The following is a 27,651-nucleotide window of genomic DNA, read 5'->3' as shown; positions in this document are numbered from 1 at the left end:
TGCCCCTTTCCATGGCGGGGAGGGCCTCTCTGGTTAAAATGATTGTGCTTCCGAAATTGCTTTATCTGTTCCTCAACATACCCTTTCACCCCGGTGCATACTTCTTTAAAAGGCTTAGATCGGAAATGCTTAAATTAGTGTGGGGTGGGAGACAACCCAGGCTCAAGTGGGAGGTACTGACTAGGCCCTATGTGCGGGGTGGATTCGGAGTGCCTGATTTCGAACTATACTTTAGGGCAGCGCAGGCGCATTACGCCTATTTCTGGGTGAGACAGCCTAGGTACATGCCGCAACTGGCTGCGGAGCATTGGCTAGCACACCCCACGCCTATAGAGGGAGCACTGTACACCATTGTGGAAGGTAGGGATAAGACCCCTAACACTCTGTCTAGCACTGTTACGGCCTGGGTGCGCATTGGTGACATGATGGGACTGCAATTACTTTATGCCCCACTTCTTCCACTGACATACCACCCACAATTGCCACTGCTGCAGGAAACTGGCTTCCGGAAACTACTGATCAAAATTCATGTACACACGTGGGGAGACTTGTATAACAATGGCACTTTCCCCACCAGAGACCACCTATTTGGAGGCATACACCCTACTCCTCTGGAGATATTTTACTACCTGCGCCTGCGGCATGGGCTACAAGCCCTCACACCAGACTTTCCGCACGAACCACCTGTCCTACTTCCCCTGCAGCACATCCTACAATTCGAGAACCCCCGCAAACTGGTGTCTACACTCTATAGATCCATACGGGCCAACATTGAGTACACTACACTTCCTGCCAAGGCAAAATGGGATCGGGAACTGCCTACCCCCCTCACTGACAAACAATGGGAGTTCTGCCTGCTGCAGACGGAACGTATATCGTCCAGCAGCAGGTATAGGATCATTCACTACAAATTTGTGCATAGATTATACTACACCCCGGCTCGCTTACACAGATTTGGATTGCGGGATGATGATACCTGTGACAGGTGTGGGGCCCCTGGGGCTGATTTTCTGCATCTTGCTTGGGGGTGTGCCCGAATACTTCAGTACTGGGACCAGGTATTTCAGGCCCTTTCTACAATGATAAACACTGAGGTAACACCGACTCCTGTGATGGCTCTGTTGGGGTATGTGGAACCTTTGCAGGCGGCTCACCGCAAATATGTGGCGCTGGCCTTGTTATTGGCCAAACGTAGGGTGGCCTGTCGGTGGGGCAGGGGAAGGGCACCCAAATTTAAGGAGTGGGTGAGTGACCTGGTATATTGTCAGGAACAACTTCACACGTATGCAGAGTTGCTACCGCTCTCGTCCAGGCCCACTGATATTTGGGCCCCGCTGCAATGCTACCTGATAATGGAATCTTCTAACGATGATGAACTGTGAGCTGCGGTTGTTGTTCTGGGGATGGGGAGGCGGACTTGATGAGGTGTTGCGGGATGGTCCACAGCTCACTGTGCCTCGTGATTGAAACTGCACTTTAATCCCTCTATGCTGTTCTTTAACCCACCCCCCTCCCACAGCTCCCCCCCCCTCGGATGTCTCCGCTCTACCATGAACTGTAGCTGCCCTTAGACCACAGGGTCCCCACGCGGTGTCCCCCGCCCCCCCCCCCCCCCCCCCGGTATGTTTCCTAACAGTGGTGCACATGTTTGGAGTTTGTTATGTTCTTTTTTCTCTTTACTGGTTATCAAAAACTACAAAAGTGAGACGAATTTATATGCTTTACTTCTGCCTGTACTGTTAATTCAGTACTGTGCTGGTATGCGGTTCTGCAACTGCTGATTGTTATTTGAACATTTTTCTTTCCTTGATTGGCGACTTCTGTTATGGCAGCCGGCCTCCGGGTTGTGGCAGTATGCTGTGTACACTTAACGGTACTTAATAAACGTCTTGCACCAAAAAAAAAAAAAAAAAAAGAAAATAGACCAATCAGAAGAGGTAGTCTTTGTTGTTAGTAAACCAGCAATATTCCATGAGAGCAACTAAGTTTACTCATGACATTACCTTCACCCAGGTCTGACAGTATCAAGGCCTCGGCATGCACAGACCCCCTGGTTATAACCTGCTGAGGGCTTAAGACAGTCGGGGTAGAAGGTACAGGTCGGGTAATTTGAGCCTCTGTCACAGGTAAAACTACAGGAGACAGTCAATCGCACAGATCTAAGTCAGACAAAGGAGAAAATCTGTTAGCAAGGTTGAGATCAAAGGGGCCACCTATAGGTCTTTGTGGTGCGAGTCTGCTAGTGCCCCCTTGCGAAAAAGGGTGACTATCTATAAAAGGAACCCAGAGGCAGTAGGGAAATTTTCCCAGGTGGGCGCCATTGGTTCCTGCTTCCCAAATGACCCAATAAAAATCTGACGACGTAGGGATTATTAAAATTGGCAACTACACAGTCACCCCTCCCATCCTTAGTGGAGTGACCAACCCAAGATACACGTCTAGCCATGATCAATTGGTTACAAATATCCCACCCCGGTGCCCCTTCAACCTTTAATTGAGCGCTGAGCCAGTGCATGATTTTGGACATTAACTGCTCGATGGATTCCGTTTGCCCCTCCAGTAGCAGCGGAACATTCTTTAGAACCACCACCAGAGGAGCAGCGGCCGGTGGAAGATGCAAAATCGTAGAGCCCTCATTGCGACCCTTAGAAGTGTGAACTATTACGGGGTCTCGGTTAGAGTGCCCGTACGTGAAGTTAGACTGGATTCCAGTCCCACAATTAGGATGATCTTGATTGTGATTGCTTAAGAACCTGCCCCCTGAGCTACTACCCTCCCTCCTTAGAGTACTCTGAATAAGCTGCACAATTCCCTTGACAAATTCCCAATCTCACCTTCATAACCACACAGTGGAATGGAGTCGACTTCCGGGCCACTACCCTCCCCATGGTGCCTACAAATCGGGGGAGGGGGAGGATTAGATGGGGGAGGCAAGGCAGGGCGGGATATATGATTAACAGGGCCACTCAAGGCATTGGTTACAATTTCGGGGGGCCGGCAAGTTCTCCCCAACAATTCCTCGATGGTAGAGAAATTGGATGCAACACATGTTTCAAAGTTTGATAGTCTTTCCTCAATCACAGTCAGTCTATCAAGGATCGGGGTTATTGAAGATGATAGAAGTTCCTCTACTTTAAGCAACATTGCCTTGTGGGCATCAAAAAGGAGGGCTCCCAGTGAATCAACACTCGGGACAGCAGGAGTGAAGGAAACAGGCAGAGGGGCTGAGGGCGAAGTGGCAGCTACCCCACCATTGCTATTAAGCTTTTGCATTTTGGGTTTTTTCTGTCTTTGAGGGTCCCTTCCCCTCTTCTTCTTTGTAGCCGGCTCCGGAGTTGGGACCGTATTCTGTGAAGGTGGTTTGAGCACTGACCTAGTAGCAATGCGTGGAAAAGTACCACGGGACACGTCCTCTTATATCACCTCCTCAAGTACAGGGCTGGTTAGATCCTCCGATAATAATAATACTTCCTGAGACGCCAGTAAGGATTGACTGTCGCTTTTTAGAGGATCAGGGGAGGCAGTCACAGTGGCCAGGGGGCGTTCCGGGGAGCATGCGAATACCAAGCCACCCAGTGATGATCGTTTAGTTTGCAGGAGATCTAGGGAGAGACTACGCTCAGTCAGAGCAATCTTGTGCGCTAAGACTGAGCTGGCTCTAATTAAAAATTGTCCCAGCGACACTTCCCCCAGCCGCTCTGCTTTTGCCCTCACAAGTGGTCATTTTTGGCCAAGGAAGGAAAATTGGCAGTTCAAAGATCCCGCAAGGATAGTAGCCAAGCTGAAACAGATAAAAACGTGCAATCGTACAGCAACTAACCTGAGTAGCCGCAGTGGTTAGAGGGGGGCCCAGCCCGGCCTCCTTTGGTCTCTAACGGGCTCAAACAGGCCCGCACTTGGGCTGGGCTTAGCCCCGCGGGGATGTTAATTTGTTAAATAGCCCTGGGCAGAGCAGGGTCAGGTACGGGCAAAAGACACTGGCCCCCTGGGACTTGCAGTCCCTTGTAGCAAACGTCCTCCAATGTGCACAATCAATGTCTAAGAGGACAGTGGTTTGGAAGCTGTTATTAGCTAATAAACGCTTGTGAGCACAGTCTAAAACATCAAATGGGCACTTTACCTTAGATGAAGTTCTGGATGTTAGAGAGGGGGCCCAGCCTCCGGGCTCAGATGGGCGTGGGTCAACACCTCACTTATCAGAACGGATGCTGTGGGTTGTAACCCCCTCTGGTCCTCCAGAAGCAGTCCCCGCAAAAGGAATAGATGTGGCAATAATTGGGGAAATAATTGGGGCAATACCAGTGCACAGTATCTCAAGGCTGTCAGTGACAAGCCTCTGGTCCTCCAAAAGCATTCACCGCAATAAGGATACTTGTGGCAATACCCATGCAAAGGGTCTTGCGGCTCTCAGTGATGAACCGTTCCGCCCCGCTACCCGCTGCTCCTGCCATAGCCTCATCACAGCTGGCAGCCTCGTTGGCAGTCGGGAGTCTTATCGGGAGTCTTGTGATCCTGTGGCTCCTGCGGCTCGTGGAGGCCGTGCAGCTTCACAGACTTTGCAGGATTCACTGCCCCCTGAGAAGCATCATAGCACCGTAACTCCGCCGCCGCCGAAGCTCCTCTGTCCTCTGTCCACCCATCCCCCAGCCTGAACCGCCTCCGCGCCTCAGTGTCGATGTCTGTCATCACTTCCGTGCTACCGTCCTAATCAACTTGGCCAGTAGTTTCCCTGCTCTGCCACCCTCCACATGCTGCCGTTCATTATAGGCCCGAGAATCCAGCATCTGTAGCCTATACCATGTAGTGTTATAAATGGTCTTCACATCTGCCAGTCGTTTCCGAGTGTCAACCTCTGCTTCAGACTACCTATCCAGTGATAAAATCTGGGCCTCTAAGGATTCGAGTTCCTGGTGGATTTATTTCCTAGCTCCCACCATCTGCCCCATGCATTGCCCCCTGACTACAACCATAAAGGCGTCCCATTCAATCAAAGTGGAGCTAGCCATCCCCTGGTTCTTCTCAAAATACATTGTTATAGCCCCGGTGAGTGTTTGGCTAAAGCTGTCGTCATCAAGTAATTTGGAATCTAATCGCCACAGCGGAATGGGGGCCCTCACAGGTGTGGGGGTGAATCGCAGCAGTAGAGGGATGTGGTCCGATATGGATCACCCTGAATACTTCGCCTCAATCAACATCGGGGGCAACCTGTCTAAGCAGAGGAACTTATACAATCTAGTGTGCAGGTCATGAAGGAATAGTTGGAGTATTCTCTCTTCTGTGAGTCTGCTGTGCTCGGGGTCAGCTTCGGCAGCTCTATGTCATTTCCAGCGTTGTCCTCCGAGTTGGACGAGCGGCTCGCCCGGCCTGAAGAAGTGTCCCCGACCTGATCCCGCCCTCAGGGCGACAGCAGCCATGCCACTGCTTGCAGTGCAGCCTCTCTTTCCTGTTTGTGTCTGAGAGGCGTGGGCCTCTGCAGCGCCCTCGTCTTCTTGGGGTGATGCTGCCAACCCCTAGCCCCTTGCTTCTCACCTCTCGCGCCCGGCTTTGACTTGGGCAGGGGTGCACCTTTCCCATATGCCTCCAACCGGGTCCAGGCATCCTCCGGTGTGTAGCAGAAGGGAGTAGTGCCATCTAGTATAATAAGGAGCCTTGCCGGAAACATTAAGGAGTACTGCAGCCCTGGCTCTTTGTGCCTGTACTCTGGCCGTAAAGTCCAGAAACACGGACACTTTACTTTTACCCAATGCGTACGGGCCATGGGATCTTGACTATGGCAATATGGCATCTCTGTTTCTATAATGGAGGAGCCTGGCCACCACCGGTCGCGGAGGCATCCCCGGGGCTGATGCTCGTCCCGCCACTCTGTGCGCCCTCTCCAGAGCAAAAAATTGAGTTAGTGCGCCAGCCAACATCACCTCCTGAAGCCACTTTTCGAGGGAAGACACCTTGTCTGACCCTTCCATGTTCTCCGGGATCCCAACAACTCTGATATTATTGCGCTTATTTCTTCCTTCGGCATCTTTCGCTTCTTCGTTCAAGCTCCGTCACTATTGAGGTGAGCTCATCTAGCCGAACTGACCCCTGCTTATGGTCCGGCGCTAGCTTCGTAAGAGAGTTCTCGACTTCCGTGACCCTATCTGCTAGGTTACGGTGTTCTGCCTGCAGGAGTCACAGCCCGACCAACACTGCTTCTATATATTGCTGCAGTGCCTTTTGGTTTCAGAGATCACTGCCAGTATTTTATCCAAGTGGATATGTAAAGACAGGTCTTTATCAGCAGTGTTCCCTTTATCATGTCTGCTATGCTGGGGGGATGGTTCCCGGATGTTGGGTCGGGTTTCCAGTTTTTGGTCTTCAGGAACCCCATTTCACTCACCAGGGATTTTGTTCCGGTGTCTCTCCCACCAACGGGCGGCCTCCGCGCTTGACAGAGCAGCCGGACCCCGGCCTTCAAGTTTGCTTGTCCGTTCCTTCACCAGCTCCCACCGCAGTGTCTCAGGACACTCAACCCCTTTCTTTACGTTTCTATTAGTTGCAGGGGCCTTGCTATTTAGAGGCTCTATACGGCCGGTGCTGCTCTGCCAGCACTTTGCTGGAACCTCCTGCGGCTACTTGACCTCTCTGGTTACTATGATTTCCCGGTCAGGAATAACCTCGGATTGTGTGCTCCTCTGTTCTCATCTCCACCTGTACAGCACTAGTATTTCTCTTGCTCTAAATGGCCTTGAACTGCCTCTCTGTCCGGACTCTTGGTTCTCTCTTCTTGCCGGTGTTGGAGCACCCTGAGCAGATCCCTTCTTCCCTGTCCTATTCTCTTGTCACCCTCTCAGCCAAGGGTGTGGTTCACCTGCACACCTGAGGGACGATTTGCTATTCTGGCCGAGGCCCGCCTGTCTCCTGACCTGGCGCATTCCCCCTCGCCTCGGCTTAGTTGCTCCACGCTGTGGCGCCTATCTCCTGTCCAAGTGCAATCGGACGGCCACCCCTGCTGTAGCCTCACAGGATCTTCTTCTGTCATGGGGTCCTCAGATTTCACTCAGGCCTTTCGGACTTGTCTCCTTCGACGCAGGCTCTCTGGGGCCCGTTTGGGTATATGTTTAGTGGCCTCTTCACTTCTCCTCTTTCCGACCTTCTTCAGGGGGGAGGACATTCGGTTCCGTTCCTCCCCCAGCCGCGCACCCGACCCGTCTCTCTAAGGCGAAGGCCCGGACAAGGGAACCAAACTCCCCCGAGGAGTGGCTCCTCACCTCTGGCTCCTATATCCGGGCCTGAGAGGTCTCCACATTTCCAGCACGCCACTGCCCAGTGATACTAGGCCAGGATTCCCCACGGAACCGGCTCTGAGGACTTGCGCAGCTCAAGGGTGCCTGTCTTCTTGTACCACCACTGCCTCCTCAGAGTGCTTCGCTTCCCGTGCCATCTCCACAACTTCTGTGTTCTTGTTATAGGAGTGCCTCAGCGCCGCACAGCCTCGGTTAAGTCTGGGCGAGGCCTCCCTGGGAGCCGCTTCCCTTCTCCCGCTACTCCGATGCTTCAGAGCCTACAGCCCACTTCTCATGCACGTCACTGTGGGAGTCCTGGGTGTGTGTTCTGCTACTTCTTATCCAGGTCTCCTCACCTTTCCCAGATATTGTCTCTAGTATCAGAGGGGTGCAACCGATTTCATTCTCTACCCAGTAACATTCGGCCAGGATATCCCACTCTGGTTTTGTCTCCAGAGATCTGCATCTGAAAGAGAAACATTAGTGAAAGATTCCTTACCTTAGAATATCCCCAGGCGTCAGACTGGACCAGGAACGTTTTTCATCAACGGTACACATGCGCGTTGGTAGGTGGCGTCGTGAGGCTCCGCGTCCGTTGCTGGCATCGTAGGTGCCGAGATGACGTCACGGAGACTACTTAGGCGCCACCCATGTGCGCTGACGTTAGTTCTTTCTTTTTCTTCGCCAGCAAGCGCAGATCCGGTTAGAGCACTTACCCTAGTCACTTTTAGACTAACTTTTTGGGAGACTTTTGTCTCTATTTCTTTTGAGCCTCGACTCCTGGTGCCACGTAAGGATGCCTGGATTTAAATCCTGCGGGGCTGTCGCCGTACGATGTCGGTGGCCGACCCCCATGGCATCTGACTCTACTGTTTGGAGCGCGACCATGACTCTCGGTCATGTTCTGACTGTCTGGCCATAGCTCTGAAGACTTTGCAGGAGCGGTCCCGAAAGCTGCTCGAAGCCAGGCAGTCGTCTCCGTGCCGTTCGAGGTCTAGGGGTCGCTCGAGGGTCCGTCCACGGAGCCATCACCACCACTCCTCGGGGTCGAAGTCTTTACCCTCGGAATCGGGTAAGCGACGTTACAAAAAGAAGTCGAAGAAGCGTGATCGCTCTCCAACTACCCACGCGGCTCCGTTGGAGCCTGGCAGTCCTGCGGCCTACCCACCTTAACCGGGTCCGTTGGCGACTCCAGCCCAGGTTCAAGAGTTTCTTGCTGCCATGTACTGCCTTTTTAGACCTAGGGCTCCCGTTGGCACCCCTTCGGGCCCCGCGATTCCTTTTGAGGACCCTTGCTTGACACAGGCGCCGCCGTCTGCTCTGGGCCCGGCGCCGCAAGGCTCCGCCGGTGGCTCAGGCCCTGGCGCCTCCAGGTTCTCTGCCGGCGGCTCCAGCCCCTGCGCCTTCTGCAGCTCCATTCTCAGCGCTGCCATGGGTTCTGTTCATCCCACCTCTGCCCAATTTTGCTCCGACTTGGAACCCTAAGTGGGACATGGAGCCGGATCGACGCCGACCGCCAGGCGCCATTCCCAACACCATTGGAGCACTTGTTTTCCTCTGTGCCCCTACTGGCGCTGCCGCCTGTGCCACGGGCCGTGGAGATGGGGGATGACTGGGATGGGTCGGAAGACCCTCTGGCACGGCAGTGCGAGTCTGAAAATGAGTGGGTGGATGACTCTGAGGATGCAGGCTGCCTTGACCTCTCCTCCGAGCCTGGATTTGTGTCTCCTCCCCCAATCATAGAGGAGGGTGCCACGTATACTATGGTACTTCGTAGAAAACCTGAGGCCCTTGACCTTGATCTGCCTACTGTCACTCACAAGACCAACCTCCTTAAAGAGGTGCTTCAGCCGGCGGCAAGTTCTATGGAACCTGTGCTCCCATTTAATTAGGCCTTGACGGATGTTTTGATAGGCACCTGGGCTAGAGTTCCTTCATGGACATGCCTTTTGATGGTACTCGCCTGTTTGGCGATAAGGCAGACAGTGCGCTGGAGCGTTTCAAGGACTCTGGTGCTACGGCCAAGTTCTTGGGTCTCTCCACCACACGCCTGGCCACGTCTACCTTTCATTCCTTTCATGGCCACGGAAGGAGCGCCCCTGCCCGCTCGTTTAGTCAGAAGCCTGCAAAGAAACCAACATCAGTGCGGCCGTGGAGGCCGCCGTGGCGGCACAGGGGGCCAGCAGGAGGGTCAGTCCATCTCCGCGCCCGCAGCATCTGCCTCAAAGCCCTCCTAGTCCGAGCTTTGGGGTGCAACCCATGCCAGTTGGCGGCAGGATTCAACATCACCTTCCCCACTGGCGTTCTGTCACTTCTGACAGGTGGGTGCTGCAGCTCGTCCAGAGGGGTTAATCCCTCCCCTTCGAGTCTACCACCCCAGCCATGCCACCTCAGTTCCACCGCATGTCGGGGATCACTTTGCGCTTCTCCAACAGGAAGTCATGGCCCTCTTGGCCAAGGGGGCCATTGAGCACATTCTTGGGCGATAAGTAGGGGGTGGTTGTTATTCCCACTACTTTCTGGTCCCCAAGAAGGACAAAGGGGGCTTGCGCCCCATCTTGGACCTCAGGAACGTCAATCGCTTCCTCCTGAAGAAAAAGTTCAAGATGTTGACTCTAGCTCAGGTTTTGGCTGCCCTCGACCCTGGAGACTGGATGGTAGCGTTGGACGCATATTTTCACACCCCGTCTTGCCGCAACACCGGAGTTACCTGCGGTTCACGGTAGGCCAGGAGCATTTTCGGTTTGCCGTGCTCCCCTTCGGCCTTACCAGGGCCCCTCGGGTGTTCATGAAAGTGAGGGCGGTGTTCACAGCTCACCTGCGCAGGTCAGGGGTGTCAGTCTTCCCCTACCTCGACGACTGGTTGTTGAAGGTGGGCTCGCCCCAAGCAGTTGTCACCCACCTTCAGACTACGGCCGACCTCCTGCATATGCTGAGGTTCTCCATCAATGTGCCAAAGTCGGACCTGAGTCCCTCTTAGAAACTCAGCTTCATCAGAGCGGTTCTGGATTCAACACGGTTTCGGGCTATCCTCCTGGGCAGCGAGTCCGGGATATTCAGGCTATGATTCTGATCTTTTAGCCTCTATCCCGGGTTTCAGTCAGGATGACCCTCCAGCTCTTGGGCCTGATGGCCTCCTGCATCCTGCTAGTGCAACATGCCAGATGGCATATGCGGGCTCTGCAGTGGGACCTGAAGTTCCAGTGGGTACAGCATCAGGGCAACCTGTCCTATCATGTCCAGATATCGGAGGGCACTGCACAACAATTGCAGAGGTGGCTCACGAATCGCGATTGGGTCAATGGCACATCCCTTTCCCTTCCCCAACCGGAGCACACAGTGTTGACGGGTGCTTCCCTCCAGGGATGGGGAGGCCACTTGGGAGACGCGGAGATCAGAGGCCTCTGGTCTCCGGCGGAGTCCTGGATACATATCAACATTTTGGATCTTCAGGCGATCCGACTTGCACTGAAAGCATTCCTTTTCTCTTCCCGGGGAAGTGTGGTGCAGGTGTTCACGGACAACACCACCGCCATCTGATATTGCAACAAACAGGGCAGGGTGGGGTCCTGTACCCTATGTCAGGAGGCTCTGCGCCTCTAGACATAGTTGGAACATCAAGGCATTACCTTGGTGGTTCAACACCTGGCAAGTTCTCTGAACACCAGGGCGGACGAACTCAGCCACCGGTGCTTGATGGATCACGAATGGCGTCTGAACTCGGACGTGGCGCAAGGTCTCTTTCAGCAGTGGGGAGAGCATTGGTTAGATCTATTCGCCACCGAAGAGAACACGCAATGTCATCAGTTCTGCACGTTGGAATTTCCAAGGCGGCACTTGCTCGGCGACGCTTTTCATCGCAAGTGGAGTTGCGGTCTGTTGTCCACCTTTCCGCCCATACCACTTCTGCTCAGAGTGCTGAAGAAGATTCGGCGCAACCAGGCCCAAGTCATTCTTGTGGCTCCGGATTGGGCACGAAGATACTGATACCCCGAGCTACTCAACATGGCAATCGATCCCCCGATCCTACTGCCTCTTCGTGAGGATCTTCTGTCTCAGTAGCAGGGGACGGTCCTCCACCCGAACCTGTCCAGCCTCCACCTCCAAGCGTGGATATTGAGCGGCGACAGTTGATAGCTTTCGATCTTCCTCCCGAAGTCTGTGATGTCATTCTGGCAGCCAGGCATCCCTCCACTAAAACGGTATACGCCTGTAGGTGGCACAACTTTATGGCATGGTGCACAGCAAAGGCTGTGGATCCCCTTTCTGCCCCTCTTTCTGAGGTCCTTCTTTTCCTACTTTCCTTGGCCCCTCAGGGCTCTGCTCTGGGCACTAACAAAGGTTATCTTTCGCCCATCTCCGCCTTTCTAAGGCTTCCAGATCAGCCTTCTCTCTTTAAGTCCCCGGTTGTTAACCATTTCCTGAAAGGCATTACATACACTTTTCTTCCTGTACCTTTCATAATGCCTCAATGGGACTTAAATCTTGTCTGGACCTATTTTATGTGTGCTCCCGTTGAGCCCCTTCATAACTGTCCTTTGCGTCTTCTCACTCTAAACACGGCTTTCCTGGTAGCTATCGCCTCTGCCAGAAGAGTGAGTGAGCTCCAGGCTCTTTCTTCTAAACCTCCTTTCCTTTCTGTTCATCTGGGCAAGGTGGTTTTAAGGACCCGTCCTTCTTTCTTGCCAAAGGTTGTGACGCCCTTCCACATCGGGCAGACCATCACTTTGCCCACCTTCTTTCCGCCTCCGCATCCTTCAAAAGAGGAAGAGAGGCTCCACCGTCTGGACCCAAAATGTGCCCTCTCGTTCTATCTGAAGCGCACACAACAGTTCCGGGTGGATGACCAGATCTTTGTTGGCAATGTGGGTGCCAAAAAAAGGTTGGGCCGTGCACAAACGAACCATCTGTTGGTGGGTCGTTCTCTGCATCAAAGCCTGTTACTCGTTGGCTAAGAAGGAGCCTCCTGTGGGGCTGCGTGTCCATTCTACCAGGGCATCAGTAGCCACTACTGGCTTGGGACGCGGCGTTCCCTTGCAGGACATTTGTCAGGCAGATATGTGGGTCTCGCTGCACACGTTTACCAAACATTAATGCCTTGACAGTCAAGTCCGGAGAGATGGCTTCTTTGGCCGTTCTGTTCTCCGTGACTTTCTGGTGTAATCTTATACGCAGACCCACCACCGGGGTTGGTATTGCTGGGGTATCTATTCTAAGGTAAGGAATATATCACTAACGTGTCTCTTTCAGATGCACAAGTTACTACTTGTGTATCAATATATCTGTAAGAGACATTAGTTAGTGATAGATTCCGTACCGCCCCACCCATCCTCCCTATTCTGCAAACTGATTTCTAGGGTTAAAGTCATCCCTTTCAGGGCCCTAGTTTCATGGCACCAGTGGTCAGTTTCTTGCTTGGCTCTGCGTTCCTGGTGCGGAAAGCCGTGTACAGAGCTGATGTCAGCGCGCTTGGGTGGCGCCTAAGTAGTCTCTGTGCTTACGATGCCAGCGACGGACGTGGAGCTGCACGACGCCACCTACCGACGCTCAGGGGTACTACTGACGAAAAACTTTCCCAATCCAGTCTGACGCCTGGGGATATTCTAAGGTAATGAATCTATCACTAACTAATGTCTCTTACAGATATATCGTTACAACAGTAGTAACTTGTGCGTCAGGCCGAGAATATCTTGCTGTCTTCCTTAGGCTCCACTATTCCCCCACCGCGCACCACTCTCCGAGCTTCTGCCTCTCCTTCCTTCTTTTTGCAGTGGGGGTTGCCTCAGTTTAGCGCTGCTCCGAAGTAATCCGATCGAGGCCCCTCAGAGGCCGCCTCCCTCCTCCGGAGACTCCGGTGGTTCAGGGTCTACAGCCTGCAGTTCACTCTCATGGATTCTGCACAGAGCCCATCGGCGTCGGAGAGTTCCTTTTTCGATTTTGCAGCTGCTGTTGTGCAATTATGGAATTCCCACCCCTTCGGTGAGCCACAGAATCGCCCAACCTCGTATAAATACAGGATTCATTTGGGACCAGGATGTAGCCTCGCTATTATGCGGCCGTCATGTTGGTGCTCCCGGCCACGCCCTCCCAGGGATGCCCACATACAAGAACAAGGTCTTTGAGTCTATTCCCCTTTGCTAACACAATTGCAGTTTGGCCATCATCACTCACAGTTGGGTTGGCGCTTGAATGTATGGTGGATTCAGGATGCTGAGACCAAGACACATGTCCATACAGCCATTACACGCTACATTGATGCACATAACAGCATGGTCAAGTCCCCAGTGACACTCTGGAGGCCTTGCAGGACACCTTTATAGGTGACATTAACCGTCATATCTCGGGAAGGCGCAATAAGTGCCACCAGGAGATGACTGAACTGGAAACTCGCATCCTGAGACTGAAGGAGGCCTACGCTGCTTCCGGCTCCCATTGGGGTGTACTAACAAACTCCTTATACGAACAAGAGGTACTCCGTTAATTGCTTGTGGACAAGGTCCGAACAGCCTGGCTTACTGCATAGAGTCGCATCTACCAATGGAGCGACAAAGCCAGTAAAACTCTGCACTGGCTCTGTACTCATACGGGGCATTGCACACCTATTTCTTACATAACAGATGGGAAGGGATTTAGACATACTGGAGACATTGATCAATGCTTCGCCACGTACTGCACCTCCCTGTATGCGTGACCGCTGTGGAAGGACCCAGAAGCCCCTCCGAATTTTTGTGAGGGACTTGCCTACACGCCCCTTGACTGATTTGGAATGAGCCTCCTTAGACAAAGAAATCACTTGCAAAAAGCTGGGGGAGGCCCTGTCTATTCTCCGTTCGGGCAAGGCTCCTAGTCCTAATGGCCTCCCATTGGAGTTCTTTAAGTCATGCAAAGGGCTACTCATAGACCCTATTTGGTGCATGTTCAGGTGGGTCTAGGAGGAGAGCGTGCTCTCCCTTGACGTCCATTTGGCTGAAATAGTACTTATTCACAAACAGGAGCTACCATCTGATGACTGCTCTTCTTACCGTCCCATTTCCCTCCTTAACACGGAGGTTGAGATATGGACCAAGGCCATGGCCAACAGGCTGTCCTCTGTTATTGCTACCTTGGTTTGGGCCAATCAGTTGGATTTTACGCCTAAGATGGCCACTCGGCACAATATACGCCACATGCACAACACATTGGCACTGGCACATAGGTTACCTGGTGCCCATGCATTTCTCCTAGTGGACTTCCCTAAGGCGTTTGATTCCATCCAGTGAGACTACCTATTCTGTCTGCTACAGAAACTCAATATCGGGCCAAATTCGTCTCTTGGATACGACTATTATATACTGACCTCCAGGCAAGAGTGGGGGTGGTGGGTGCGCTGTCTGCCCTATTTCCACTGTACAGCAGGACAAGGCAGGGATGTCCTTTGTCCTCGTTACTGTTTGCAAAAACGATCTAGCCCCTTGAGGGATGGTTATGGGTTGACACCCTGGTGAGTGGCCTGAGTGGGCGCCAGGGATCACGGACAGGGTTGCACTATACAGTGATGACGTACTCGTTCTCCTGGATAACCCCTGGCTCCGGAGCCTGGGTCCTTCAGATCCTAGGGATTTTCAAGACTTTTTCCTGAACACACATTAATAAAACTGAATCCTAGGTATACCCCTTGGCATGGCCCCCATCAGCACCTCACTGGGCTGCTGGCATTCGGATTCGCCCAGAGGGTTTTCATTACTTGGGAGTGTATGTGATGGATGGCCCTTCCTGAGTTTGAGACTACAATCTTAATCCTCACGTAAACTGGGCGACTTGTGACTTTAGTTTTTAGCTCACTTTGCCTTCGTCCATTTTGGGGCAATCTGCCATATATAAAATGGCTGTTTTGCCCCGTTTGTTATATCAGCTACCGAATTACCCCTTTCTGCTCTTGACCTCACTCTTCAAGAGATTGAATAAAATGCTACAGAACTTTCTGTGGCAGCACCACGTCCCGAGGGTTGCATTGTCCAAAGCGGCATGAATCCCAATACAATGGAGAGGCCTTGCAACTCCAGATATACTCTCCTGTACCAGGCATCTCATCTCATTATAATAAATGAATGGTGTTTTAACTCTACAGCAGACCCCGGCTTTCCTCACCGAGCGGTAATGGCTCATGAAAGGGACCCCCCTCCTGCATCTGCTGTATGGAGGGGTTCCCACCTGCCCACAGCTACGAAAGTAACACTCCAGCTTTGGAGGGAGACCCATAGGGTATTTGGGGGGGCAGGATGCTTGACGAGGGAAACCCTGTTATGGCATGGGACCCAGTTGCAATAGGTTACCACCTTAGAGGGCTTCAAGCCGTGGAACATTATTAGCATCTCCAAGTTGTGGATGCGATGTCAGGTTCCGCAATTAAATCGTTTTTTGGAGCTGCTGGAAGAATTTGACCTACACCATTCGCAATTCTTCCGCTGTTCGCAATGTAGGGGCCCTCAGCCCCTACATTAAGGGCCTTTCAGACATCCCGGATTATAGCCTGCATCAGGTTAAGATCCTCTTGCAAGAACTACCTGATCACAAAATCTCTTGGATGTATAGGTCCCTAGTGATTAACACACTACACTCCTTTGACCAGCACACCTAGGCGGATGACTTTGGGCAATTGACTGGTGATGATTGGAGAAGGCTTGCACCTCCCCTCATGAGGTGGCATTCGCCTCACAGTTCCGCCTAATACAGTGGGAATACTTGCACCGAGTCTGATATACCCGAGAACTTCTTTTGAAAATGGGATCAGTGGCCTCACCCTAATGCTTGCTGTCAATCGGACTGAGGTGATTTTCTTTACACGGTTTGGTTTTGTGAAGGGCTTGCGGCTTTGTGGAGGGGTATCGTCCTGCCTGGAACATGTGCTGGGTTGTGTACCGCCCCGGAATCTCAAGTTGGTTCTCCTTCATACTACAGAGGGGTTAGACAGATACAGCATGGCCCTGTTGTGACTGGGTCTTGTGGTAGCTAAATAGGGTATCGCTAGGGCCTGGAAAGGCTTAGACCCTCCTTCCTTGCAACAGTGGAAGTTTGGTTGGATTGGTGTATGAGCGCAGCGCTTCCTTTCTATAAAGCCAGAGGTTGCCCACTCAAGCATTACGAAATATGGGCTGGATGGAGTCAACACCGGGTCATTATATTCCAGAAAGTCAACAATCCATGTTGTTTCCTAGACAAGGAAATATGATCTTATGATGGCTAGACCTGAAGTGGCGTCCTGGGGGTGTGGGAGAGATGGCATGCAAAAGGGTCTGGAAGATCGAGCCCTGGCTGGACTAAGGGATGGGTGGTCTTTGTGCTTCTTGCAGGTGATGTGACTTGTTACTTGATGGGCTCAAGTTGTGGATTTTTTGCTGGTCCTTCTCACTTGTGTCTGGTGTGTCTATCTTGTATAAAATCACAAAAATATTGTCATAAAAAATATAGACAGTTGTTAGCTAAATTTACTTGTAAGCGGAATTCAGCAAATGCTGTGCTGAGCCCGTGTGCTAGCTGCCCACTGCATGTTGAGTCTCTTGCTCCAGCGTCCTTTTTTGTCCTCAATATACTTTAGAAAGAATAACGTGGCCTTGCCTTTATACATATCATAATTCGCAATTGCTCTAGCCTTATAGGCTGTTAAATAAACTAGGATTCTCTTAATGCAGTTTTCAATATATAGTTCTTTACTGACAACCTGAAAACCTGCAGCAATCAGATGCCTGGTGCAATAGTTAAATAGCAGTGCCTCATATAAAAGGGGGTGTTGCTAGGAAGCCTCCTGCTTTTTCTCGTCTGATTCAGTTGGATATAGTGATAAGTTTAGCCACCTCAAATTCAAATGTTTTAACTTTCAACATGACATTTCTGTTTTATAATATTGACTGATGAATAGTCTTTTACTTTACTTTTATTAATCTTTATTTCGGCGATTGCCATAAAAGATACACATAAAATTGATACAAACAAAAACAGACATCAATATTACATCAAATTGACAAAGCACATAAGTACAGAAAGGAATGCGTCACCTATTCTATATAAAAATCCAATGAGCCACCGGTGATTCCTTAAAACAATCTAAAATGTTACTATTTCCAATTAAAAACAATGAATCAAATAAAACTAGAATCTTACATATAGTAACATAACACAGAATTTTTTAAAACAAAATAGCACGAACAGGGGCTCAAGAATGCGGTACCCTAGGAGTTAGGAGCAATCTCTTATGCCATACTGCTTCTAGAAATTTGGCCATTGCAAACACGGTTGCTTTTGATAGGTCAGTTTTAAGAATTCTAAAGGCCTCAGAGCATTTGCGAAACCCTAGATTTTTACATAAGGGGATAACCCAATACCTTCTGGCCGCAGTGTAGGCAGGACAAAAGAAGACTAGATGCAGTTTGTCTTCAAGCCTACAATTGCAACCAGGGCAGTTTTCCAGGGACTGCTGTTTCCATTTACTTGTAAATGCTCTTAGCGGGAGAGTGCTACACCACCATTGGAGGTATAACTTCCTGGCCAAATTTGGAAAGATGTCATCAAACACTGACTCAAAGTTATAAGAATCTTTCACCCCAAGAAAAGTAGTAACCAGAGAATCTGGACGTGTACCCTGTATACGAGATGCCAGGTTACATGCATAGAAGGTTGCCACCAGATGTTTACGGGATAGACCTTGGCATGCCACTTCAGGGTCGCTCCACAGGGACGAAAGGCCCAGCCGGGTGAATTCAGTTTTTATGTATTTAAACCACGGAATGTTCTCTGTAGCAGGAAGAGCAAGAGTTTCCTGCATTTCCTGTCTATAATTGACTAACTCAGGAGTGGACCATAATCTTCTCCAAAACGTTAAAGGTTTTACACCCACCACTTCATCCAAAGGCTTCAAATCCATGTCCAGCCTAAGGGGCAGTGGTGGTGTGCTTACCGGCAACTTTAGGAGTTGTCTCAGAAACTTATTTTCTAGGATGACCAATTCTTTTCAACAAGCGTGTTCCCAAAGTTCACTACCATGGAGGATTGCGCCTCTGGCCTGAAGTCTATAAATCTCCAACGAGGGGGCTAAAGGCCTAGTAGATGATCTGTTGGAATTTACTAGCCTAATTATTCCCCCTGTTAGTTGCGCCAATCTGAGCTGTGACTTAGCCTGGTGATCACCCCATTCCAGTTTATCATTAATAGTCACGCCCAAGTACTCGAACGTAAAGACTCTTTCAAGTCTATTCAGGCCTATAGAAGGATTGGGTCGTGTTTTTTTGGGGGGATTAAAGATCATAAACTTAGTTTTCATGGCATTTATTTCGAGACCATTTTCTCCACAAAAAGCCTCAAACCCCTCCAGAATGCGCTGAATCCCCATAGGGGATTGGGACAGCAGCAGGGTGTCATCCGCCAACATGATTGCGGGCACCCTGTTGCCGCCGAGCCTAGGTGCATATGTGTTGGTGACATTGTTTAAAAAATCGATTACCCCGTTGACAAAGAGGCAGAACAGGGTCGGTGCAAGAACACAGACCTGCCTTACCCCTCTGCCAACTGGAAATCTTTTAGAAAGGCAGCCCATCCTCCCGCACCATACCTGTGCATAATTATGTGTGTGTAAGCGGATGATGATATCTAGGAGAGCGGGGGGGGATGCCAAGTTTAGCAAGTACTGTCCAAAGCTTGCTTCTCGGGACCAAATCGAATGCCGCACGGAGGTCGACAAAGACAGTATATAGTGAACCCCCCTCCACCCGCACCGTCTTCCAAAAGAGGAGGGCCAGCCGGAAGAGTTGGTCCGTGGTTGACACCTTACTCCTGAACACCGCCTGGAATGTACTTAAGATTGAATCATCTGTCATCCATTCCTGGAGGCGGTCAAGAATCAGCCTCGCAAAAAGTTTTTGCGAAACATCAATGAGGCTGATTGGCCTATAGTTGGCTGGGAGCAGAGGAGTGCCCTTCTTGAAGATAGGTACAATCTCTGCTCCCAGCCAAGTGCTAGGGACCGCCATTCCCGCAAGGATTGCATTAAACACTAGTAACAAATAGGGAGCCCAAACCCTAGGTTGGTGCTTAAATAAATCGCCCGGGATCTTATCTAATCCCGGGGCTTTTCCTGGTGGTAGTTTAGATATTGCATTAGAGACCTCCCCTAAGGAAAATTGCAAACGCTCGACGCCCTCCAAAGATAAAAATTGGGCGGTTGGCCCACCCGGGGGGAAAAAATGGTCAAACGAAGAACCGGCTTGGGGCTTGAGCAGACCCGGGCCGACCTCTTCGTAAAGACAGCGGAAATGATCTTCCCACACCGAAGCCGCTATGTTGGCCTCAACAGCCTGAGTCGGCTCTGCAGATCCTGTTCTCACAATCTGCCAAAATTTGCGAGTGTCTCTAACCTGCAAGGAGGCCAGCATATTTTCCCAGTTGGTATGGTCCCAATCCACCTTTGCATGGTGGATGGCTTGCTTCAGCTCCGCCCTCCTTATCTTGATTACCTCTATATCCCTAGGGTGCTTCAGTGCAGCCAGCAGTTTGGCCTTTGCCTTCCCACAAGCTGAATTAAACCATGAAGGTCTTTGCGCTCTGCGGATCCCTTTCCTCACAACTGGATTCAAAAGTTCCACAAGGGTATCCACCAAGTCCATATGGAGGGTGCCCAACTTAGGGAAAAGTTCTTCTGAAGAGGGTTGATTAATAATTGTCCCTACGGATTCTAATGTGGGGAGTATCCTGGCATAAAACTCGGAAATGCAGGCAGGATTATCCAAAAGCTTAGTCCAACGGATTCTACGCCTGTCGTTAGTTAAAATTTGATTATGATCTGGGGCTGCCTCGACCAGCTGGTCATCCTTGAAGCCACAGAATGGAACCAGCGAGAGAGTCAACGCATTGTGATCGCTGTCACTTCTTTGGACTACTTCGAAGTCCAGAACCTTATTCCAGTCCACAGTCTGAACCAAGATGTAATCCAAATGGGACTCTTGCCCAGGTTTGTTAAAAGTAGGCTTTGGAGGGATATCACTCCTAGATCTGCCATTGCAAGCCCTCAGAGAATTGTTGAGGGTAATTGCCAGAATTTGTGTTGCAAGGGGAGTCCATGACTTAGCAGGAGGACCAACTAGTTGCGGTATTCCCCACTGTTCATCCTCCTCCAAAAGTGCTCCCTCCATAGTCAGAGATAACGGCTCGAACTGACAATTAAAGTCTCCCCCACCAAGATCACAGCACCCTTGGGTAGTTTAGGGAGAAATGCAGAGAGCTCCTCAAAAGTGGGTGATAGCCTTGTTGTACCCACCGGTCTGGAATATACATTTATCAGGGCGAGTTGTGTATGGTTCGGCCATTCCAGCAATACGCACTGGACATCCAGTGAGTTGGTATTAAGGGCCCTGGCCTTGCAACCCAGATGTACTGCCACCCAAATGCAAAGACCCCCCGAGGGCCATCCTCTCCCCTCCCATTTGGCTGGAATTGAAAAGGTTGCATAGCCTAAGCGCCATTTCTCCTCCCGCACCCATGTCTCCTGAAACATACAAACATCTTGGGTATCAATAAAAGACCCCCAATCTGGGCGGTCTATTTTGCCCTGGAGACCGGCTAAATCCCAGGAGAGAATAGACAAAGAGGATGTACGCTTGCCGGTACACAACACAAGGGGATCAGCTAACGGAGCCACAGTGATGGCAAATGACTCAGAAAGGGTTTCAGTAGATTGAACCTCCCCATTGATCAAACCCTCACCCAATACATTTGTTTGACCACCCATGCAGTGGCCAGGCTGTGATCTTCAGTCGCAGTTATCCATACCAGAGAAGACATCAAACCTGTTTGCTGTCTCCAGGGGTGTGAAAGGTCTCAGGTGTTCCATTCTCCTATTAGGATTTCTATTGGACCTAAGAGGTACCGTGTTCCACCCAAAGGGGTCTGCAGCGTAATGAAGGTGTGGGGGTTGTGGCGGATACCCAGTGTTGTAGGACAATAGGGGAGCAATCTGGTTAGGAATTTGACCACCAATGTAGGTAGGAGGAAACACCAGGGATCTAGGGTAGAAATAAGTCAGGGGGCGCGGGACGATAGAATTACTGCCTCCGCCCTGGGGCCAATTTAATATATAAGTGACTGCTCGGGGGTCTCTGAAATTTATGACAACTAGATCTCCGTCAATATCCTTGACCCTACTACCCAACCACGGGAGTCGTCTAACATGCACAATATCGCCCTTGATGTTGTGTGCAAGTGGTCTAAATTGGGCGAGCCAGTGCATGATTTTGTTTTTAAGCTGGAAAAACCTCTTCCTCTTATTAGCTGGCACGGTGGGGACCCCAGACAGGACAACCACAAACGGGGCAGCTTCGGGGGCAATTCTACTTGAGGGCTCCTTCGAGAAGGTGACCTGGTATGTCTGGTAGGCCCCCTTGTGGTGTGCTGTGGAATCCCAACAGAAGGTTTTCCAGGTCCTGTCTCGGCTGCACTAACTGGTATGGCGACTGAGTTGTTATTCAATTTAGGGGAGGGAACCTTCTTTTGCTTGGGGTTCGTTGGTTTGATGATTTGGGAAGTACCTTTCGAACTGGCGGGCTGCTCAAAGCCACCACGGCTGGAAGCACTGGAACCCCACTCACCACTGTCTTAGATGGTCCCTGGTGATTATTAACTGCAGCTTCAATCGCTTCAAGCTTTTTCTCCACCCTCCTCAGCCTCTCAATAATGGGTAGAATGAAAGACCTAATTGGGTGTTCCATGTTATCCAGTGAGGCGACAGTAGAACCATCCATTTGGGAGGGGTCATCCAGGATGTCGATTGGGGCATTAGTATTCACAATTTGTGCAGCTGGTGCCAGTGGTGGCGAAGAAGCCAAAAATGGCGTATTATCTTTAGCAACGACTGGGACCCGAGCAGTTCTGGTAATAGGTTTAGGGGGTTTTCCAAAGTCCGAGTGACTAATCTTTGGTTTTGGGGAGCCCCGCCCTTCCGTCTTCTTTTTGCAGGCGGTGGGCCATGACTCATTGCCTGCACTGGTTTTTTCAATTTAGTTTGGGCAGGTTTAGCCTTTGGCAGGGTCCGGGTAGTCAAGTCAGCATCAAACAATAGCGAACTGGAGAGAGGGATATCATTTACGGGCTGGTCAATATGACCCAAAGGTGTTGGAGTACAGTCACGTAACAAAAGTGGGAAGCTTTCCAAAGATAAAGGATCTTCGTTAGTAGAAGTACATCCAAGAGTAAGGGGAAGGGCTTTAAGCGGGGAATCGGCAGAAGCCTTGTTCTTCATGCTTTCGACAGAGCGACGACGCTCTGCCCTACGCTCTGCCAGAGTTTTCTCCCTATCCGGATCAATGAGAACCTTTGTAAAGTAGTTGTCAAGGGGGCCGTTGACACTGCACCCGACCTTCTCAGTAAGTGATAGGCCCAAACTTTGAGCCATCGCAGAGCCAAATAGCAATAACAGTCAAAGGATGGAAATAAGTAGGCCCTGCCCGGCCTCACTCGGTCTCTGGGGGCCTCAGAGGGCCCGCCCTTTGCCCGGGCTTAGCCCCGGGCTTAGCCCCGGGCTGTGTCCCGCGTCGCGGGATTGGAAGCGAGATTAAATCACTGCAGGCGGGGGGGGCGGGAGTGCCTAGGGAAGAGGCAGCAGCTGTGTAGCAGAGAGCCTGCTGGACCTCGCAGTCCCTCAGCGTCTAAAGCTGTCAGATAGCTCTCCCCTTTCACCACGCGCACAAGGTAGCAAGCGCTGGCAATTATACAGGAATCCCACGACGTCCTCCTTTCGCACCCAACGGCAATAAGGCTCCGGAACAGCAGCACACAATGAGCGGCTCCCGCGGAGCGGGGGCCGCGATAAATTTTTCAAGTGTCCGGGCGGGGGGGCGGGAGCGCCGAGGGAAGAGGCAGCAGCTGTGTAGCAGAGAGCCTGCTGGACCTTGCAGTCCCTCGGCGTCTAAAGCTGTCAGATAACTCTCCCCTTTCACCACGCGCACAAGGCAGCAAGCGCTGGCAATTTTACAGGAATCCCACGACGTCCTCCTTTCGCACCCAACGGCAATAAGGCTCAGGAACAGCAGCACACAACGAGCGGCTCCCGCGGAGCGGGGGCCGCGATAAGTTTTTCAAGTGTCCGCGCGGGGGGCGGGAATGCCGAGGGAAGAGGCAGCAGCTGTGTAGCAGAGAGCCTGCTGGACCTCGCAGTCCCTCGGCGTCTAAAGCTGTCAGATAACTCTCCCCTTTCACCACGCGCACAAGGCAGCAAGCGCGGCAATTTTACAGGAATCCCACGACGTCCTCCTTTCGCACCCAACGGCAATAAGGCTCAGGAACAGCAACACACAATGAGCGGCACCTCTTTTATAATAGTCTTTTATTAAATTGTTAAATTTGATGTTTAATGTGTATGAATTTTGTGGGTTTTAAAGCAGAAATGCAGTTTTTGATTAACTCATAATTGTAAACATATTTCATGACCTAAACACTAGATGCTGGAATCATGCACAGCATGTGAATCATTAATAATTTGCACCACAGGTCCACCCCTCACCCTACAATCAACCACAAGGCAATGCTCTGGAAGAACGAATCAGTAGCTCTTTGCCAACCAAAATCTTCATGGAATTTCTTTAGGCAGCCTTGTCTCCATCCTCCTCGATTGAGTGTCTGGATTGTCACCCTCCAGGCACAGGAAGGCAGGCAGTGCACTTCCACTGCCTTGTGAACCTTTAGTCATCCTTCATCTTGTGCCATGCCAAATCAGGGGATTCTGAAAGGGATCCTACTGGCTTCAGTAGTTCAGACAAACTCACATACTGAGTCATACTACTGCTCATGCATCACACTCACACTACACGGCACTCAATATATACACAGAATGTTAGCGCAAGGTTCTGGGCATTCACCTAACAGCAGAAATTTACACTAGAGAAACCTGTGGGCTACACTCTCAGTGACACAGATAAAAAGGTCTGGTCACATCTCAAAACTAGGTATGCTGCCACCACCGCTTTATTTGTTAAACCCAGGACATGGACAGTAGTCACCTGTCCATTATGAGAGCATGCATGGTGCACCTCTGCAGGTCACAGGACAGGTCCAGTACCTTGCATAGTCAGGGACAGGCCTAGGCCTCCATGGTCATGATTACATTTGGGGCCAAGATATGAGATATACACTCTGTCGGGCATGTAGGCCAGGAAAACACACCCACATACTATGCAGTGGTCATTCCCATCTCCACACTTTCCCTTCCTCTCTTGCAGGGGACACGTTGTACAGACACATGGTCCTAAAGGTCTAATTCGCCAAGAAGGAATGTGTACGAACTTACAGCCTTTCGCTGTGGACTGAGCTGTTCTAAGCAATATTTAATGTGTTAGTTCCCATCGGCAACGAGTTTGGAAAAAGAAATGGGGAAAACTGTTTTAAGAGAGAATTTGAAGGTTCTTCACATGAGTTTAAGATTGTTAAGTCTGTTTTTTGGAATTGTTCTCAGATAATCACTCAGAAACAGTCTGCGACTGGCACTTAGCATCCGAGAAAATGGCTATAAACAAAATTGACATTTTACCACAGAGAGTAATGCCCAGTGTCCAGAGTTAGCTTCCCAGCTGAGAACGGACAAAAGACAGTTGGGGAATGCCCTCCTGATATATAGTGGTTCACAGGATTCAGCAAGTCTTACAAATCCCTTGATGTGAGAAAGTCCAGGCGTTTATATAGCTTTGGATACTTCTTGGTCGACACACCACGGAGGGCTGGAAAAGGAGCATACTCGCTCACAGGAGGAGCATACAAACATACTTTAACACCGGGGCATTTAAAGAGGCACGGTTTTTAATATGGTACGGGGGTCACCCTGATTGCGGGCTTGCTTTACTGCTAGTATAAATTGCACGTGGCAGAGGATTACATTTTCAGCCAGGACGGAAGTAAAACCGGCGTAGAGGAACATTGGTGTAACAAAGAGGTGATGTGGTCTGCCAGACAGCCCTGAAGAAGTCGAGAGGTAATCCATTCACGACGAAACACGTTTTGGCTGGGCGCAGAAAATTAAAAGACCAAGAAGTTCTCTGTGTTATCATTACTAAAACATTGTTTTTTGAATTGAGCGTGTGCTGAGAATTGGTGTTTATAGCTTTGGATAGACTTATTGTAGTAAATTGCCGTGATTGGTATAGGAATAGCACCTCACGAAGAGCTGTTGTTACTTATCAGCCCATTATCTTCTGACACTCCAAACAGACTGCCGGCTGAATTCTCTCTCTCTCACACGCACATTCTTAGTTACATCACACAGTCCAGGGAACCATCACAACAGGTATATTGTGCAAGTACAGGAGAGGCCCACATAATACAGGAAATAACAATAAGACACCCCACAATCATATGTAAAAATCTATTTGAAAGGAAATCTAGGGAGCCTGAGTCATAAAATGTGGTTTGCCTTCTCTGTCCTGTCCGCTAGAGTAGCAAGAAACTACTTTGCTTCTGGAATGTTTCCACCATGAATATATATATGTTTCTACCTTTTCCCAATGGATTACAGTTACACAGATTGTTTTTTCCTCCCCACTTCACCTATATGAAATTGTAGCACCACTTTTAATATTTTATTTTACTTATTTATCTTTTAGATGCCCCAGGCCTTAAGGAGTCCACAGAAAAGGATGTCGAAATGTATACAAGTAGGTCAGTGCCTGTGGCAACTAAAGCCAAACAGTGCCACAACCTGATGCTAAAGTGTACTCGCTGGCCATGGTGGAAGAAGCTAGGAGATGAATTCATGGACGAGGATGATGTTGTCGTAGATGATGTCCGCTTAGAAAATAATAGTTTATATATAGCTGGATTTAAACCATCTCTTTTCACCAACTTATCTGATGCAAATGCAGAAACAGGAGATTTAACCCAGGATGCACCAGTGCCTTGACTGTTCCAAGATAATTTATTTGTATACTAAGCCGGAACTTTTTTGGACTCTTCTACGTAAAAAGATGGCATCTGCGCAAAGAATAAACAAGATTGTACTCGGAATGGTACTCTGATCACTCTTTGGCATTTTGAATTTCCAAATATCTCAAATCGTTGGTTATACTGTTTGTATTTATTTTATAGGCATAATACTCAAAAAAATAAAAATATATTTTATATTCGATCTTTGGTACATTTATTTGGAATGTAACATTTGCATAGTTATACACCAGTATGTTTTTGCAACCGTGCATAATTTTTTTGCAATTATATATTTTTCGAAAAAGGAAAGAGCATTTCTCTTTAGCAAGTCATGTGGTAATATTAATATAAATTATACTGATAATACCATGTTTTTAGTTCTGTCATTTAAAGTTTGGTCAGGATATTGTTTTTGTTTTTAGTATTATATAATATACAAACCAAGCGGGCCTTGGTGAAGGGTCTTCATCCACTGGTCAGTTTTAAATTTTCATTCATATATTGCTTATGCTAGTGGCAGCATATAGGATGGGGCAGTGAGTCAGCCTACTTCAGCCACTGGCTCCCCTCACTGTGAGTGATGGCATTTTTCTTGTACACAACGTGCACATCCACCGTCAAAGTAATTGCCTTCTGGGCCAGGGCTGGTGAGTGAATGTGTCCTATTGTTCACTTTAACTTTTATTTCCTTGTACAAGGGCTGGACAGCTCCTCTCACACTGGTACCATTGTGAGTACTTCTGTGGCAGCCATCTTTGAATGCTTTTTTCCTTAATCTTTACCATTGCTAGATGGCAGGTAGGGTTGTTTCAACACAAAATGACAATGAATCAAAAAAGAAGGCATGTGCTTTGTGCATGCAAGAGTGTGGGCATTGTTTAATCCTTTTTGCCACGCTTTATCTTTACTTTATGATTCCAAAGTGGCTGATGGTTTGAAAGCAATGTGTCGCCATCTTGGGATGGAAAACTACAATAAAGTATTGCCAACTAAACGAGTATTTGTTTGTGAAAATCTTTTTATTGAGACATCAACAATAAATACACATCAGGTGACAGTTTAAACGTTTGCCGGTTTCATCACTACTTTCCATACATCTAAACAATTTGATACAGAATAGTGATAATGGCTCAAGGGGACTCATGCACCTCTACATCTTCTTGGCATATCAGAGGTACACAGATATCTCCACTGTAGGGATTCCAATTCTCCCAAACTTTCCCCCACTTTGCAGGACACCCCCTAGCCGCATATACTGAGCACTCTCTAAACATGCACCAATCCAAATCCTCCACCCATTTCTCTACCCGGGGTGCCTGACTTGCTCCCCACAACTGTGCAATATTACGCTTCGCTACCATGCATGCCAGCATTACCCACTGCTTTTTATATGTATCCAGATCTGTGGGTTTCCAAACATTCAGTATACACCTGCGGGCCTCCGGCCTTATCTCTACCCCCA

At 49.9% G+C, this 27,651-nt stretch overlaps 1 protein-coding gene across 2 annotated transcripts in view; it reads left to right on the top strand.

Annotated features, from left to right (window-relative positions):
- The window catches only part of IQCB1 (IQ motif containing B1), a 308,848-nt gene extending 282,457 nt beyond the window's left edge, over positions 1 to 26,391 (top strand). For both annotated transcript variants that reach the window (XM_086958877.1, XM_086958879.1), the window contains exon 14: positions 25,871 to 26,391. In XM_086958877.1, the coding sequence (XP_086815003.1) occupies positions 25,871 to 26,166 (296 nt within the window). In that variant the 3' untranslated portion in view covers positions 26,167 to 26,391. The remainder of the gene's footprint in view (positions 1 to 25,870) is intronic.
- The last annotated feature ends 1,260 nt before the right edge of the window (positions 26,392 to 27,651 follow it).

This window comes from Lissotriton vulgaris, chromosome 2_1 (genome assembly GCF_964263255.1).
Source record: "Lissotriton vulgaris chromosome 2_1, aLisVul1.2, whole genome shotgun sequence".
Lineage (NCBI taxonomy): Eukaryota > Metazoa > Chordata > Amphibia > Caudata > Salamandridae > Lissotriton > Lissotriton vulgaris.
Note: the sequence above shows the minus strand (reverse complement) of the source record. Positions and strands in the feature narration are given on the sequence as shown.